This window comes from Manis javanica, chromosome 6 (assembly GCF_040802235.1).
Source record: "Manis javanica isolate MJ-LG chromosome 6, MJ_LKY, whole genome shotgun sequence".
NCBI lineage: Eukaryota > Metazoa > Chordata > Mammalia > Pholidota > Manidae > Manis > Manis javanica.
In genome coordinates this window covers 17,734,114-17,753,593 of record NC_133161.1, presented here as the reverse complement: position 1 = coordinate 17,753,593, position 19,480 = coordinate 17,734,114, and the positions used below count along the sequence as shown (strand labels likewise).

General features: G+C 38.7%; 1 protein-coding gene across 4 annotated transcripts in view; it reads right to left on the bottom strand.

The window, feature by feature from the left end:
* Window positions 1–19,480, bottom strand: part of SLC35B4 (solute carrier family 35 member B4) — a 55,399-nt gene that overhangs the window by 10,819 nt on the left and 25,100 nt on the right. For all 4 annotated transcript variants that reach the window (XM_073238442.1, XM_073238441.1, XM_073238439.1 and 1 more), the window contains 5 exons: window positions 14,257–14,370; window positions 11,268–11,370; window positions 3,099–3,148; window positions 655–736; window positions 380–440 (listed from right to left, as the gene is read on the bottom strand). In XM_073238442.1, coding sequence (XP_073094543.1) covers window positions 380–440; window positions 655–736; window positions 3,099–3,148; window positions 11,268–11,370; window positions 14,257–14,370 — 410 coding nt within the window. The remainder of the gene's footprint in view (window positions 1–379; window positions 441–654; window positions 737–3,098; window positions 3,149–11,267; window positions 11,371–14,256; window positions 14,371–19,480) is intronic.

Genomic DNA, 19,480 nt, shown 5'->3' with positions numbered 1-19,480 from the left:
CTTGTAAGTTTAAAGAGTCAACTGCTGTAATGTGCCTGTGTTTAGTAGAAGCTTCTACTCAACAGACAGATCCTGAAGAACTGGGTGACACTGTTAGCGCTGTTTCCAAAGAGCAACTAAACGTACTTCTTTTCTATCCCAGTGGCAACCCAAAAACCCATTGATCCATGTTGTAGAACACACTACTATGAACATGGGCATTTTCTTTTTTTCATTTCTTGAACACGAAGGTTCAGAAATACATGATTCCAGATGCCTCTCTCTTCCATGGCATAATTTGTTTAGCTGAAGCTTCTTGCAAAGAAACACATCCCTTAGGAGAAAACTCAGCTAACAGAACCTCAGACACAACTAGCTTTATTGTAATTACTGTACTTGCCTAGTAACCACCATGCAAAAGCCTGGAATCCATCAGTCTCACTCGAGCTGGACTGTGAAGTCTAGAAAATAAGAAAAAATACTAAGTACAGAAATGGGAACTACATGCAACATACCTAGATATAAGGGATATATTTGTGTTACCCATTCCCTCCACTCTTCCAGAAATGTGAATCCTTGTATTAGATAAGCATTTAAATTTATTGCAACAACAGTGAAGTACCTAGGCCCCCATGGCAAGGAGTGAAAATAAATGATTTGTGAACCAATTCTTACCACCTGCTTTGCTGACATGAAAGTGCAAATAAATATTCCCACAGACACCAGGGCAATGGAGGTATATTTGAATATACTGTATCTGCAAAAGTAAGAATAAGAACACCTTAGAAGGCACAGATACAAACGTCCATATGATGTTTACAGTCAGAATGTGCAGGAGAGAACAAATCACCAAAATATGACTGAGGGGGTCACTTCTCAGCAGAGTCCATGTAAGTCTGTGTGGGAGACAATCAGGATGTTGACTGATTTCTAAACAACACCCTTTCTTGGTGTGGTTTAAAATAGTTTGTTTCCAATAGTTGGTGGACCAATCGATTGTTTCAGCAGAAAACAAAAACAAAAGACACAGACTATACATGCCATGCCCTGCTCTCAAGAGTCCAGATGAAAGCCTGCCTGAGACTGTAACTGGCACCCGTGGTTCTCCCGTCTTCAGGGGGCCCCAACCCGCGTGTGAAGAGTGGGCTCTCAGGGACGAGCAGGACTCGACACTCAGAAAAGAACTGAACTGCCCATTTTCAGGAGAGGATTTTTTTTAACATCTCTGAATGACTTCAATGCTGTTTTTAAATGCTGCCATGGTTGCCTAAAGGAGGAAATATTAAACTAATAGGACTATTGGCAGGAATGACACTGGCATTGCACATTAACTAAAATAGTATCATTAACGTCCCTCTCATGCTCTTGGTGATAAAGCAAAAGGCCTCAAGCAAGAATGAAATTAAACTTATAGGATGAATGATCCAAAGTTTTCTACTCAAATACTTGGTATAGTTCTGGTCACAGCAGCTCCTATAAGAGAACTGGCAAAAGGCCAAGGGCATTATGTTAGAGTAGAGGGGCCGGTGAGGAGACAGGCCCTGCTGGAGGCTGACAGAGAAAAAAGGGAACGCTTCAGTCTGGGAAGAGCATGTTGGAGAGCTTTGCAATTCAGGCCTAAAAAATAATGAAGGGCATGGTTAAGGTAGATACACAAATCCTGGAATCAGGGGCACACTATGAACTTGAGGGGCTCCACTCAAGATAGACAAAGGGAGCTAGTAAGTTATTCATTCATGATGTCAGATAGTTAACTCAGGGAGATTTCCTGCTCCCTGGGTGATATACACTGAGGAGAGTAAGAAAGGCCTAGATATTAGGTAGATTCTAAACAACAGACCCAAAACAACTTCTTGAGGGAAACTGAGATTTTTGAGAAAGGCTTCTGACATTTTGGGGAAATATATATATATATTTGGAGAATACATTCCTTTTATAAGACATTATTTTATATCCCTGTTATAGGCCAAAATCAAAGTTTGGAAAGACCACAGATCTGTCCCAAGGTGAATCCCACACTACCAAGAAACACGGCAGCCACTTCAAACATAAGAAACTTTTGATCATTATACATGTATGAACGGAGAGAACCTAGAAATCAACAACAACGTTACCCACCTGGGGACTACATAAGCCTCAAGAGATAAAAGGCTCATAGTAAGGGGCCTAGCAAGACAGGACAATTGCCTTTACGACACAGCCTTATTATTTAAAAACTCTAGGTTCCCACTCTTCGAATGAACAGCTGGTATGGAAAGTTCTAATTCTGGGGCTAGATGTTGAGAATGTTGAAAAGCGGGCATTAACTTCTACTATTTTGGTCTTAACAGCGAGGGTGAACCTCCCCTGAGAAATGTTCCAAACTATATTCTCTCTCCCCAGAGCCCCTCCCCTCCTTGGGAATGGCAGGTGAGCTCAGGATAAAGGTGGGAGCAAAAACTTTGAAAAGGCATCCCAGTTACTTCTGGTAGTTCCTAACCATATCCCAGAGACAGCCATTGGTGACAGTAACAAAAAGCAGTCCTGAAACTTGATTCTACCTTCTTGGCCATTTGGGCCTTCGTTAGAAACTTGCCTTTTAACATGTATGATTATTCCTTAGTTGTTATGTTGTGCTGATGAATACCTTCTATGATAGCACCACCCCACAGAACCGTGAAGTTGGGGATGTTCCAATCTGGACCCTCCAGTACAGCTGCCACTAGCCACATGTATCTACTGAGCATTTATAATGTGACCAAGAGACTGAGAAACTAAATATTTAACTTTATTTAATTTTAAATAATTTAAAATGTAAATAGTCATAGGTAGCTAGTGGTTCACCATCTGGGACAGTGAAGTTCTATGTCACTTGAATTCACAGGCCAGTATGGCACTAAAGAGTCACTGATGACAAGAGCTCATTAGCTCTACACAGAGAAAACACTGCTCGAAAGCACAGGTAGGGCCTCTTACCTGTCCACTGCCCCAAGAAAGCTCACCATTATCACAGAACTAAGAAGGCAGACAGCCGAAAGCAACTACAAGTTCACCACCAGGAGTAAAGGAATCCGAACTAACTTACAGGTGGGACTCAGGGTGTTCCTCTTAAACACAGAATATGAAACTGTATTGTTTACCTTTTCTTCAAAATGATAATTCCTAGAATCATGTTGGCAATTAGAGAACCCTGTAAAAGGAGACAATAGTAACAGAGTTTTAGTGCACTAGGAAAGAGAATACCATAATTCAGGATACATGGACAGGGGTTAAAAACAGAAAAAAAGGAGGTTAGGGTGAATAATTACTAAGGTTCTTACAATGGCAAAAAGTAAAAATCACAAAAACCTATTGTGTAAAATCATAAAATCTTTTAAAGATGACAACAAAAACGATCAACTCTCAGTAACTGGTCATAGTTGAAGCTAGGGCTAGCAGGAGTAAATTATACTATAATTTTATTTTGTCAAGTTTCCCATCTATCTAATTTATAAGACCTTTAAATAAGCTGTTCTTCACCCCCAGTTTTAATGAAAGAAAGTGTGCAGTGGGTGGGTGGGGGTGGGGGTCCAAGACGGCAGTGTAGCAAGAGCCTGAACTCACCTCCTCCCATGGATACACCAAATCTGCACATACACATACAGCAGTTCCTCCTAAAGAACTGAAGGCTGACTGAACAGCTTCTGTATAACAAAGGTTAAAGGCCACATGGAAAACGGCAGGAGAGTTGACAGGAACCCTACCCTGAGACTAGGGACTGCAGCAGCGAGGGACCCCTGCCTAGACAGGCACACTCTGGAGCACAGAAAAAGCTGCGGTGTAAGGTATGCCCACTTTGGCTCCAGTTGTCCTGCCAGGGCACCCCCAGCTCAGAGTGGCCCAGGATCCCTGGCATGAGACCACTATAGCTCCTACTATCCTGCCAGGGTAGCTCCAGCTCAAAGCACCCAGGAACCCTGTGGCCTGCACCTGCTTTGGATCCTGCTATCTTTCTAGGGTGCCCCCTGCACACAGCACCCCAGGATTCTCCTGCCTGTACCTACTTCAGCTCCAGCCAGCTTGCCAAAGCTGCCAGGCACGCACAGTCTATACACACCAAAAAAGCAACTACGGCAAATACAACTAACCCTAAAAATGACCTGAAGACTATAGAACAGACCACCTACACCTGGTGAAGAAGAGATGACCACACAGAGAAGGGTAAAGGGGCAGAGCCATGATCAACCCATTGGGTCCCAAGCCCTTCCCCATCCCAATTCATAGGCAAGAGGAAGAGGAAAGAAGTAGGGAGGGGAGAGGTGCTCAGGAGCTCTGCACACCTGGCCCTGGAGATCCGCTCTGGGAACATGAGCCCACACTGCATTGGGTTCTGGTGATCAGCAGGGCTAGACACCAGGGAGAGCTGGAGCACTCTGAAAGGCTGAGACTCCTGCTGCTTGTGGAGGACAGGCATGCTCTGTCAGTCCCACTGAGACCCAAAGGAGAGGTGGCAATTTGAAAGATTTGCCAGCTGTGGTTAAGGGGTGCAAGAGAGGTGAGGGTTGGACAGAGGTCTCTCTGCAGAGGAGAGGGCAGGTGGATGATACCCCCCAGCCTTTCCTCAGCATAATAGGTCAGGTACTCTTGGGAGCCCCAAATGCTACATTCCCCTCTCTAGCAGCTCAGCCTGGAGGGGCTTCCCTGCACACTACCAGTGGGCCAGCCCACTTGGCCAGCAGCATCAAACTTTGCTGCCTGGAAAGCTCTCCCAGCTTTCTGTCCTGTCTCAGCCCAGTTAGAGAGGCATGTGCAGGAGCCAGCCCTAAACACTCTTTCTTCATCACAGGTGGCCCAGCTCACAGCCACCCACACATCCTGCCACCATGTAACTTGCTGCACTGTGCACCTGCCCCAGAGCCATGTGACCACACCAACCACTCCTTTAACCCAGCAGCCCCACCATCACTGCAGGGCAGGCATGGGCAGCCCTGCACAATATTCCCAGAAGCCACAGCTCTGATCACAAAGGGCTGGCAGCAGAAGACTGGGATAAACCACTGCAGGCAGACAGAAAGGCAACCCCACCCATTGTCCAACAACAGCAACTGGGGCTACACAGCAAAGGAGAACCAGGCACTAGAGCAGAAAGAGTCCTGAGCTTCTGGGCACCACAGGATGCCTTCTTCATAAAGCCATTACTCTCTATACCACAAAGCATAGCAGATCCGTCTAATACAAAGGAAGAGACACAGAAACCCTGACAAAATGAGGAGGCAGAGGAATATGTTTCAAACAAAATTATAGGACACCAGCAAGAGGGCTAAGTCTTCTTGATAAAGATTTCAAAGTAAAAGTCATAAATATGCTCACTGATCTGCAGAAATGTATTAAAGATCTCAGGGAGGACTTCAACAAAGAGACACAAGAGCTGAAGAATACAGTAACTGAAATGAAACACACAATGGAGAGAATGATTGTTTCAATCAATGAGATAGAAATTAGAGAAAAGAAAAAATGAAGCTGAGGAACAAAGAGAAGAAACTCTAGAAATGAAAGAATGCTAGAGAGCTGTGTGGGAACTCCAAACAAAAACAATATTCACAAAAGAGAGGTATCAGAAGGAGAAGAGAGAGATAAAGGGACAGAAAGTCTCTAAGAAATAATTGTTGAAAACTCCCCCAAATGGAGGAAGGAAATAGACACGTAGGTCCTGGAAGCACAGAGTGCCCCTGACAAAAGGAACCCTAGAAACACACCACCAAGTTATATAATAATTCAAATGACAATGATAAAGGATAAGGAGAGAGTACTGAAAGCAGCCAGAGAGAGAAAGAAGATTACGTATAAAGGAAACCCAATCAGGCTATCAGAAGACTTCTCAGCAGAAACTTTACAGGCCAGAAGGGAGTGGCATGAAATATTTAATGTACTCTTCAACCCAGAATCCTCTACCCAGCAAGATTATCATTCACATTTGAAGCAGAGATGAAATATTCCCCAGATAAATGAAGGCTGAAGGAATCTATAACAACAAAACTGGCATTATAGGATATGTTAAAGGGACTTCTGTAGATGGGAATGTTTCTAAGGCTAAATAATTTTCACTAGTGAAAATAAAGCCACAGTAAAAGTAGTAGACCAACTACTTACCAAGCAAGTACAAAATTAAAACAGAAAGAGTAAAACCAACTATATACAAAACCAGTCAAGGGATACACAAAACGTACAGATTATGACATCTAATACATAAAGTGCAGAGGAAGAAGAAGAAAAAAGAATTGCTTTTAGATTGTGTTTGAAAAAGAGCAATCATCAACTTAATGGAGACTACTATATAGTTGGGAAGCTATCCTTGAACCTTATGGTAGCCACACATCTAAATCCTATAATAGATACACAAAAACTTAAAAAAGAGAAATCCAGTCACAACACTAAAGAAAACCATCAAATAATAAGAATATAACAGAAGGAATTACAAAGACAACCAGAAAACAATTAATAAAATGGCAATAAGTCATACCTATCAATAATTACCTTAAATGTAAATGGACTGAATGCACAAATCCAAAGACACAGAGTGGTAAAATGGATAAATAAACAAGACCCATCTATATGCTGTCTACAAAAGACTCATTTCAGACACAAAGACATACACAGACTCAAGGTTAAGGGATAGAAGAAGATATTTCATGCAAATAATAGGGAGAAAAAAGCAGGTGTAGCAGTACTTATATCAGACAAAATAGATTTCAGACAAAATAGATTTCAAAACAAAGAAAGTAACAAGACCTAATGATAAAGGGGTTAGTCCAACAAGAGGATATAACCATTATAAATATCTATGCACCCAGAATAGGAGCACATAAACATGAAAAACAGATACTAACAGAACTAAAGGGGGAGACTGGAAGTCATTCATTTTTGGAGACTTTAACACACCACTCACACCGAGATTAACCAGACATTAACCAGAGGCACAGAACAACACATTAGATCAGATGGACTTAACAGATATCTACAGAACACTCCACCCCAAAACAGCAGGATACACATTTTTCTCAAGTGTACATGGAACATTCTCACGAGTAGATTGCAATACTAGGCCATAAAAAAAGCTTCAACAAACTTAAAAAGACTGAAATTGTATCAAGCAACTTTGCAAACTACAATGGTACAAAACTAGAAATAAATCACACAAAGAAAACAACCCACAAACATATGGAGGCTAAACACATGCTCCTAAATAATCAATGGATCAATGAACAAATCAAAACAGGAATCAAACAATACATGGAGACAAATGAAAGCAAAAATACAACAGTCCAAAATTTGGGGGACACTGCAGGAGCAGTTCTAAGAGGAAAGTAAATAGCAATACAGGCCTCCCTCAAGAAACAAGAACAATCCCAAATAAACAGTCTAAACTCACAAAGAAAGTAGAAAAAGAAGAATAAGCAAAACCGAAAGTTAGCAGAAGAGACATAATAAACATCAGAGCAGAAATAAATAAAATAGAGGAAAATAAAAAATGGAAAAACAAAACCAAGAGCTGTTTCTTTGAGAAAAAAAAAAAACCCCTAGCCAGACTTATCAAGGAAAGAAGAGTACACAAACAAAATCAGAAATGAAAAAGGAATAGTCATAAAGGAAGCCACAGAAATACAAAGAATTATTAGAGAATACTATTGAAAAATTATATGCCAATAAATTGGACAACCTAGAAGAAATGGACAAGTTCCCAGAAAAATACAACCTTCCAAGACTGACCCAGGAAGAAACAGGAAATCTGAACAGACCAATTACCAGCAATGAAATTGAATTGGTAATCCAAAGAATCCCAATATAATCCAGGACCAGATGGCTTCACAGCTGAATTCTACCAATCATTTAAAGAGAGCTAATACCCATCCTTCTTAAAGTATTCCAAAAGGCTGAAGAGGAGGGATTACTTCCAAACTCATTCTATGAGGCCAGCATTACTCTAATATCAGAACCAAAGATACTACAAAAAAAGAAAATGTTAGACCCATATTCCTGATGAACACAGATGCAAAAATCCTCAACAACATATTAGCAAACCAAATAGAAAAATACATCAAAAGGATCACCCATTATGACCAAGGGAGATTTATTTCAGGGATGCAGGGATGGTACAATAAATCCATCAATATCATACACATTAACAAAAAGATGAATTAAAACGACATGATCATCTCAATGGATCATCTCAATGTTGACAAAATTCAACATCCATTCATGATAAAAACTCACAATAAAATGGGTATCAAGGGCACATATTTCAACATAATAAAGGCCATATACAACAAACCCATGCTGACATCATACTCAATGGCAAAAAGCTGAAAGCTTTTCCTCTAAGATCAGGAACAAGACAATGATGCCCACGCTCACCACTCTTATTCAACACAGTACTGGTGGAGGTTCTAGTCACAGCAATCAGACAAGACAAAGAGATAAAAGGCATCCAAACAGGTAAGGACGAAGTTAAACTCTCACTATTTTCAGATGACTTGATAATATACATAGAAAACCCTGAAGACTCCACCAAAAAACTATTAGCACTAATAACTAGATTCAGCAAAGTTGCAAGACACAAAATTAAGACACAGAAATCTGTTGCATTCCTATGTACTAAAAGAACTATCAGAAAGAGAAATCAGGAAAACAATTCCATTTACAATTACATCAAAAAGAATAAAATACCTAGGAATAAACCTAACCAAGGAGGTGAAAGACTGTACTCTGAAAACTATACGACACTCAAGAAAGAAATTAAAGATACTAATAAGTGGAAATGTATCCTGTGCTCATGGATAGGAAGAATTAATATTGTCAAAATGGCCATCCTACCCAAAGCAATTTACAGATTCAATGCAATCCCTGTCAAACTACCAAAGCAATTTTTCAATGAACTAGAGCAAATAATCCTAAAATTCATATGGAACCACAAAAGACCCTGAATAGCCAAAGCAATCCTTAGAAAGAACAAAACTGGCAGGGGTTATGCTCTCTGACTTCAAGCTATACTACAAAGCTACAGTAATAAAAACAGTATGGTATTGGCACAATAATGGACAGACTAGAGAGCCCAGATATAAGCCCACATATATGTGGTCAATTAATATATGATAAAGGAGCCATGAATATATAATGGAGAACAGCCTCTTCAATAACTGGTGTTGGGAAAACTGGACAGCTATTATCTAAGAGATGAAATCAGATTACTGTGTGTACAGAAAAGTAAACTCAAAATGGATCAAAAATCTAAATTTAAGACATGAAACCATAAAAATTACAAGAAAACATAGACAAAAATCTCTTGAACATAATCATGAGCAATTTTTTCCTGAACACATCTCCTGAGCAAGGGAAACAAAATGAAAAATGATTAAGTGGGACTGCATCAAACTAAAAAGCTTCTGTACAGCAAAGGACACCATCAGCAGAATAAAAAGGCAATTTATAGTATGGGAGAATATATTTGTAAATGATTTATCCAGTAAGAGGTTAACATCCAAAATATAAAAAGAACTCATACACCTCAACACTAAAAAAACAAATAACCCAATCCAAAAAACAGAGGAGGACCTGAACAGACACTTCTCCAAAGAAGAAATACAGGTGGTTAACAGGCACATGAAAAGATGCTCCACATCCCTAATCATCAGGGAAATGCAAATCAAAACCACAATGAGGTATCACCTCAGACCAGTGAGAATAGCCACTACCCAAAAGACAAGAAATACAAGTGCTGGCGAGGATGTGGAGAAAAGGGAACCCTCCTACACTGTTGGTGGGAATGTCAATTGGTGCAGCCACTGTGGAAAGCAGTATGGAGGTTCCTCAAAATATCAAAAATAGAAATCATGACCCAGTAATTCCACTTCTAGGAATTTATCATTTTCTGATTTTGAATCAGAAATCCCTGATTCAAAGGGATATATGTACCCCTATGTTTATTACTGCATTGTTTATAATAGCCAAGATATGGAAGAAGTGTCCATCGATAGATGAATGGATAAAGAAGATGTGGTACATATACACAATGGAATATTATTCAGCCATGAAAAAAAAAAAAGAAATCCTGCCATTTGGAACAGCATGGATAGACCTAGAGGGTATTATTCTAAGTGAAATAAGCCTCATGGAGAAAGCAAATAACATGATTTCACTTATTTGTGTCACCTAAAAACAAAATGAACAAAATAGCAGTAGACTCACAGATACTGAGAAGTGATTGGTGGTTACCATGGGGGAGGGGTTGAGGTGTGTGGGTGGGGAGAGGGAGGGCGACAAAGGGGCACAAAAATTCTCAATCCCAATATAAATTGGTTATGGGGATGGTGCTACAACATGGAGAATATAGCCAATGACTGTGTAAGGGGTGAGGATTTAATAATATGGGTAACTGTTGAACCACTGGGTTGTATACTTGAAACGAATATAAGATTGTATATCAACTATACTTCAAAAAAAATATATATTGTATGTCAATTACACTTCAGTTTTTTAAAAAGTGCAGGGATCTCTCTCCTCTGGAAAGGTGTCAGCCAATCATCAACAGTTTATTAGTGAAAGTCTACCATATGTTCAGTGCTTTGAAGGTGATTTTTGTAATCATAATTAACTCAGAAATGTCCCTTTAGGAATAACACATTCAATCTCAGACCACACAGAAATGTTCTGATTCCAGTTATCCATTTTGCATTTTTCTGCAATCCTAACTACATTCCTCCTTGAAGTCTTTCATGCTCTTTAGGAAACACTGTTTTAATTTATATACAACTAAATGCAGGTCTCCCACCATACATGAGGCAAAAAAGAAAACCTTTGCTGCTTTGGGAGAACCCCTACCTTCATCAGGATCTTTGCCTTCTTTAATTATCTCAAGTCTCTGCTTAAAAAAATAAAAAATAAAAAAAGTATGTGTTTCATGTACTAGAAGAAAATGTAAGTATATGGAAGAAAAGGTGATGACAAGTGAGTTAAATAACATCCATAACAAGTTTGAATAGAAAATCAACCAGATGAAGGAAATTAAAGGTAAAATCTGATTCCTAGGGAAATTTTAACTTTCCTTTTATTAGACACCCATAGAACCTCAATAAAATAAAGTAAACCATCCATGTCCACATTTCTTTTTGCCTTACTTCTCAGATGAAAACAAGCCTCTGCTCACTCATCCATTAGACCTATTCTTATATCCTAGACTTGACTTATTACAAGACCTTCCTATTTTGGCCATCTGTTTCATCTACCCAGTCAGCTACATTTTTCAGAACATATGTATGTAAGCCAGCAGCACTTACAGATCTAAATATCATATGCAGAGGCATAGCAATGTTGAGATTCAGGGCATAGTTGTTCACCACGCTGACAGTGAAGAACATGGTCACCATTACAGCATAGTACCTGGAATGCAGAGATGACAGCTCATCAAATAGAACTTACTATTTCAAGAAAACCAAGTATAATAATTTGCAATCACAATATAGGTGGGTCACGGGGAAGGCAGTACAGCACGGAGAAGATAAGTGATGACTCTATAGCATCTTACTGTGCTGATGGACAGTGACTGCAATGGGGGGTGAGGACTTGATAATATGGGTGAATGTTGAAACCACCATGTTGTTCATGTAAACCTTCATAAGGTTGTGTATCAATGATACTTAAATAAAAAACAAGAAAAAGAAAACTATGGAAGGAAATAGATATTTTTGGTTAAAAAGTATTTTACTTCCTCTGTATTAAAAGACTGTATCACTATTATAACATGAAGCCAAATACTATGTATAAAAATATTTCATAAAGCCAGGCTAACATAAAAAAAGCTTGAATTATATAATATTTTTAAAGAAACACTAATTTAATATTTTCCAAGTAGACACAGTAACTGAAAACTGGGTTTCAAAAAAAGTTACCTAGTAGATATCAATAGGTTTTTAAAATTGAATAATTTTTTTTATTTTGTCAGTTCTTTGTACATAATTTTCATATACCTCTAAAGAGCTTGAAAATAGTTAATTTTCTCAAATATTTCCTCTATACACTTGTTTATTCTATTAATTTTCACTATTTTCAAAGAAAAGATTTACTAAGTCAAGGGTTACTTTCAGCCTAGTAACAAAATATCCCACATTCTGAATTGAATCAGAAGTCTCCAAATGAACCAGGACATTATTTGACTTGTACGGATTTGTATTTAAAATCAGGGCCCTGATTTTTTGGTAGTTTATAGGTCTTTAAATAATAATAAAAGCAAAAAAATTTTCAATCCAGTAACCCTTGTAACTTAGACAAATGGATAAATACAAATGAAAAATTATGAATAAATGAATTAAATAATTTTACAGTTGAATGCCCGTTTTTTGATCTAGAAAATAACAAGATGCCTTTTATATATATCAGATTAAGCCATTTAAATTGCCACTTTTGTAGGTCAAAAAGGGCTGAAAAGTAATTTCAGAAAACTCAACCTAATCAAAAAGAGAAAAAAATCATTTTTTAAGTAAGTGGGTAAAGAATGTGGGGCAAAGGTAAATAAGTGGTCCCACAGTCTTCAGGAAATGTTGAAAAATCTTGAGCACAGATGCCCCACCCGCCCTTTCATACATTTGAAGGATGTGACAGCACTGAGTCTCAAGTTATCTTCCCTGACAAGAACCTATTTTGCACTGCTGCTTAGGTACAGAGCAATACGGCCTCACAGGCAGCCACATCAGGGATTAATTAACATGATCTAGAAAGAAAGTTTGAGCAGCTTTACAGTGGATGCAGAACACAGTCCTACACACATGCAAAATTTCTGACAACAGCTGTTTCACAGCTTCTAAATAATATACTGTTGGTGACTTCACAAGGTTTCTTGCAAATTTTCTTCATCCTGTCTTGAAAAGATGTCTTTCAGAGAACAGAGTTCATCAAGGTTTTTCAGGATAATTAATTCCAGCTATTCCACATTGCTGCCTACACAGCACTGCTTAGAAATAGCTCATGGGGATGAATGACACAAGAAAGATTTTGATTATGGTTTCCCAGGTAGAAAATAAAACAGCCCAAATGGGACACACATGGGGTCTGGTTATGAGGGCAGCATCCCAGGGTGCCTCAAAGGGCAGGTTAGGGAGTGACCCCTGAGCGCTTATGAGAGGGGGTCACACGGTATTGTGGAATTTGAAATGGAGGGATGAAGCGGTGGGAGGCAGGAGGTCAGCCAGCTAGGATACTATTACACAAGTTAGAGTGAGAGTGAGTAAGCTCCTGAACTGTGCTGGTGACAGCCAGGATGGGAAGGGACGGTGCGAGGAAGAAGGAAAGGGCTGGTGGAGTCAAAAAGTGCTGGAGCTCCTGGGATGTAAATGCTGCTCTTGGGAGCAGAAAGCTTTATGCAGGTACTAAAGCCAATGAAAGCAAACCCAAGTATTCAGAACATTTAACATCGCATTGGGCAAGTGAAAAATACAATATTAAGAACAAAATTCAGCCAGATTTTCTACAGCACGTCACTCAGGAATGCTGCAAAAGGACACCAACAAGGATGAGCCTTATCCAGTCCTGGGATCTCTTCGCACCAGAATGTCCCTTTCAGATGAAGTGACACTATCCTACTAAATACATGTGGATAGTTTATACTTTTATTTCAAGTCTTCTCACAACAACAATGCTGAGAGTTCAATACATTGTTTATTATAAGAACTGCCCTGTTTTCTATTTGGGCCCCATGCAAATTTGGACTAAAGGATGGACGTCTGAAATCAACAATTTTGCCTTTGCTTGCTATCCATTTTCTTTTGAGGTGAAATTCATGTAACAGAAAGAGAGCCATTTAAAAGAGAACAATTCAGTGACATTTAGTACATTTGCAATGTTGTGTAGCCACCATCTCTTTTTATTTCCAAAAGCCATTCATTTTTATAAAGGAACAACACCACTCAGCATATCTAATAACTTCACCAACATGAGGACAGCATACAAAACTATTTTCAAAAATTGTGGTCAAACTAGGCCTTTAACTGACCACATATAAACACACACACACACACACACACACACACACACACACACACAGAGTTGTCTCCACTAGTTATTTTAAGTATTGTAGCAGGAATTTTATTCTAAAAATATGCTCTCTGGAGTTTCACAACATATTAAATTCAGAAAATGAACTATTATTTTACTGATATCTTTGATATCTATAGCTCTTATAAAAGGATACTCATACTCCTTTATATAGGTCCCAGAAAAGCTCCTCACTTTTTTTAAAAAACGAAAGTTAAAAGAGATTTCGATGCGCCATACCTTATTGGGATAGCTGGCCGCTTCCTTCCCAAATCAGTTTCCAAGAGGAAGCCTTCCACAGCAATAAATAAAAATTGTGCGAATGTCACAATGTTCCCACATCCTGGATGCTTCCTATGCAGTAAATAACAAAGAGAAAAAAAGGTACAAAACACTGAGATAAAGGGCACTGAGACTTTGTATTGACAGTTCAGACTAATGGGGCAGATAGATTTCTATTAGCTGCTGTTCTTATTTCAGGTTTCATAACTCATTGATCACACACAATTATCAATATACTTCACAGAGAAAAAATGTCAAGCTTTCTTATTTCATTCTTCTCTAGGTATAGCAGGCCATGAGTAAGAATCACTTCACTTTTCATCAGGAAATGTACATCAAAACCACAATGAGATATCACCTCACACTTGTCAGGATGGCTATCCTCAAAAAGACAAGAAATAAATTTTGGCAAGGATGTGGGGAAAAGGGAATGTAAAATGGAGCAGACACTATGGACAACAGTATGGAAATTCCTCAAAAAGTTAAAAATAGAGATACCATAAGACCCAGTAATTCCACTTCTGGGAATTTACCCAAAGAAAACAAGAACACTAATTTAAAAAGATATATGCACTCCTACATTTACTGCAGCATTTACAATCCCAAAATACAGAAGCAACCTTAGTGTCATCAACAGATGAATAGATAAAGATGTGGTATACAATGAAATATTACTCAGCCATAAAAAAGAATGAAATCTTGTCCCTTGTAACCCATGGATGGACTTCGTCACTTATGCAAAGTAGAGTAAGTCAGACAAAGAAAGACAAATACTATACGATTTCTCTCATATGTGGAATTATAAAACTAACAAAAACCAAATAGATTAATAAATACAGAGAACAAACTGATGACTGCCATAAGGGAGGGGAACGGAGGATGGGTGGACTAGGTGAAGGGGATAAAGAAGGAAAAACTTTCAGTTATAAAATAAATAAGTCACAGGGTTGGTAAGTGCAGCATAGGGAATATAGCCAATACGTATGTAATAACTTTGTAGTTATAGATGGTGAGCCTTCATAACATACGTAATTGTCAGATATGTTGTACACCTGAAACTAATATTGCATGTCAACTATACTTTAAAAATAACACACACATACTCAAAAAAAATTATTCTGGATACACTTGTTCCTAGTACTAGGATACAATTTTTCTAGTAAACTGTAGGAAGTTGGTCATGTTACTAGCATTGAGCCTCACTTAACTAAGAGGGCTTTAGTCAGGATCCTCAGTCAGGATTCTAATCAGTATAAGGGGCAAAAGCCCAAGCACAGAAATACACTCAGGTGTCCAGGAATGTGTACATATCCCCCAACCAGGAATCACCATGACTACTGTCAGGGTAAGACTGTGCACCCACTGCTTATGATGTTACCTTAGACAGTGCCCCAACAGAGGCAGTAACTGGATTGTGGGGTGGCAGGATCTCATTCTTTTTTGAAGTATCAAATAAAGAAATACATACAGTACATAAACTAGAAAATAATGTATCTATGGAGGGATAATTGGGGAAAAAATATCTAAAAAGAGTCTTTGGTGGGGGTGAGGGGTAAGGAGCAATAATGAAGCAAAGACTGAGGAACATTATTACTATCTAGTGTTCCCCACAACCCTTAACACAAACGTATTAGGCACACAACAAATGCTGGTGGAATTCAATCAGACCTCTTGAGGATCTACGTAAGGGTTTGGGGATCTTCCACAGTGACGTTAGGAGGAACAAATTCACAAGACAGACAAATTCCTTCTGACATCTTTCCTGAAGCACTCTGTGAAAATTAGTTACTTAAAATACCTGTGGTTTTCTTGGGCCTGCCGTCCATTAGGTTCTGCTGAGTCACTGGAAGAAGTACAAAGTGAGCAGTTGTCTTTGTTTTCCTAAAGCTTCCAGATTTCCCATATTACCCATATTTTCAGGCCTTCATACTCTGTATTTTCATCTTGATCAAAGACATTTATTTACCCAAAGCTAGTGATTAGGAGATTTGACTATATTATTATATATTAGTATAATGCTCTTTATTAAAAACAACTCCATTCTCCATTGTCAGTATTAATATTAAACAGCAATGCCAAGTATACGAATTCTTAAATATACCCACCAGGCACAGAAAGACGCAACTCCAAGCATAAGCCATTCTTGTACAGAGCTCGGCTTACCATCTGAGGCAGGACTGTTGCTACCCTGTAGGCTCCACTGCCTATGAAGGTTTCCTTGAAAACCACTTTATATTCATTTCAACAATCTCTTTAGCACTTCTTATGTTCAAAGGACTGAGCTAACCATCGCAAGGATCCATAAGTAATCTTGGAAGACATTTACCTCATCCAAGGTGCTAATTAAAACCATTAGCCTAAATATGAGTAGCAGAAGGCACTTCAGGCCTAGATAATTCCTGGCACACTGCTTTTCAACACTGGCTAGGCTGCTCTTTAAAAACCCACATGCCTGAGGAGCCTCGCCCTCCCAGTTCCAACTGGATTGGTCTCTGGAGTAGCATCATGGAATCTATAATTTTGAAAGCTTCCTACTTGATTCTCTAACGTGCAGCCAAAGCTGACAACCACTAGTGTAGGTCTGGGGAAAGGGCCAGGAGGTGGGGGAGAGGGGGCGTTAAGGATGCACAGGTAATTCTTAGGTGCTGTCACAAGGTTTGGAACGGCTGTACTCCTCTGGTTAAAAGTACACAATGACACTCGATAATATGGGTGAATGTAGTAACTACATTGTTTTTCATGTGAAACCTTCATAAGACTGTGTATCAATGATACCTTAATAAAAAAAAAGTACACAATGACATGCAGGATCTGTCACTTACTGTGTGACAGTGAAAAGTTAATTACCCTATTTAAGCCTAGCTTTCTTATCTTTAAAATGGGAACAGTATTAGTGCCTATCTCACTGGTTAATTGTACAGTAAACAAGCCATTTCCTGAAAAGCACAACACAGTGTTTGCCAGGAAGTGAAAAAGGCCAAGACTAGTTCCACTAGGATCTTGCGTATTGGAAAGTCTTCACTTGTAATAACCCTTTTAAAGATATTTATATTGACCAATTTTTCTCACCTATAAAATAGAAGTGATAAATTCTTAACATTGTAGACAGGATCCAATGATAAATTAAATACAGTGCCAAGCACAAAACTTAGCCCAAAAGGGGTTCACTAAGCTTCCTTCCTTTCCCTCCATTTTCTCTTTACCAAATGCTTAGGCCAATTAAACAACAATAATCAAGAACCCATTATGTGTAAAGTTAGGTGTTAGCTGTGAGGGCCGATAGGATTGAGACATGATGCCTGTGCCCTTAAGGTGACCACACTATACTGACAATGCAACAGTAAGAACCCAGTGCCACACAGAGATGGCTAAGGACTGTCCACGTCCTGTTCATCTTCATGCCCCCACTCTCTGGGCCCAGTGGCTGGCCATCATTGAAGCGATTGAATGAACATAGGTGTGCCTCACAGGAAACAAGAATGATCTAGAATACTAGGATTGTAGACAAGATGAAAAACAATTTATTTCAAAACATGATTCATGTTGCAAGTGCATTCTTCACAGGATTTTTTTTTTTAAAGCATCATAATAATCTTCAATTTCATCTTTATTTTGTGGAGGTAGATATTATTATGCCCATTTATTGCTAAAGACACTGAGGGCTATAAGGCAAGTCTCCCAGGGCCACATGGCAAATAAACGGTGCTTTTAGACCTCTTTCTTCTTATTATTGTTATTATTTTTAACAATTCAGTGGTTTTAGTAGAGAGTTATGCAGCCATTATCAGTATTTAATTTTAGGATACCTCCAAAGAAATTCCATATACATTAGGAGTCAATCCCTAGTTCCTCCTCCCCTATCTCTGATTTACTTTGTCTTTTATTTCCATAGGATTTTAAAATCTCCCTAATGTACTCATATAATTCAATTTTTGAAACCTCAACTTTACAGAGCTTTTTAGGAACCCACTGTTGTATAGCTACCAATGAAACTATTTATTTCAGTTTGAATAATTCATTTTAAAACTTCAGAGTAAAAACTTAGGTCCTTTTCCCTCAATCACTTCTTTTCTTGAACTTTATCTTCAGGAATTATAACACTAACTGCTATATTTCTCTTACTTCAAATTCTCTCTGCTAAGAATCCAAATTTTTACTTTTAAAAAAGCAACTTTGAAGGGAAAGAATTGGGCAGATAGCTTATGCCTTTTGTATTTCTTATTCTGCAGTTAGGAAAGTTCTTTATTTGATTCAATATTACGCACCTGATTGAAAATAAACAGGGAAAAAGAAAATGTCTCAGACTGTGTAAGATGCACATACCTTGCCTATTCAATTAGCTGATCTGTGCATACCTTGTTTCCAAGGTAGAATGTAAGCTCTTCCAGGAGGGAGATCAAAGCACTAGTTCATTACTTCGCCTCTGCTCTAGTCACCGCATGGTGCTTCATATTTTATTACGGGACCTAATTATAGGTATGAAAATCAGAAAGAAAGACCTAAATTTGGGGGAAATGGTTAAAAATCTTGGCTTCTCCCTACAAGTCATGCCAGTATTTTCATTTGTACTTAGTGCTCTGCTTGCCCCTTATTAGGGCATGAAATGGTCCCAAGGAAGTCATACAAGAAACACAATTCCTACTCTACATTTATGAGCTTTCCACTGCACTGTCTCAAGATAAAGTCATAAATTATGAAAAGGCCAAATCTACAAAGAACCTTCAAGAGCATCTGGCCCTACCAGCTCATATTTTATTGATCTGCAACATAAGTCATAAGTCACCGAAGCAAATCAGGAAAAAGCTGCTATTCACTATGGCTTACCATTCATTAAATTAATAAATGTACCCCTCACCATCTTGGGAGAACCCACTGTTGTATGCAAAACTCCAGATTTACAAGAAAGACAAATAGGGAGTGATGATTTGATGATGTATTTACAAATTATTCAAAGTGTACTAAAGAGAAGCTCCTATAATGCACAAAAACTGTGAAGTTAGATTTATTCACAACTTTTCACGAACAGCTCAAAAAACAAGTTATACCAGAACTGAAACATAAGTTGGTAGAGGATGCCAACTCCACCTGCTTCAGGCTTTACGCGTGCATCTCATTTCATCCTTCACAAGCCCTGCAAGGCCGGTGATGCCATCCTCCTGCCTTTTACAGTTCAGAGAACAGC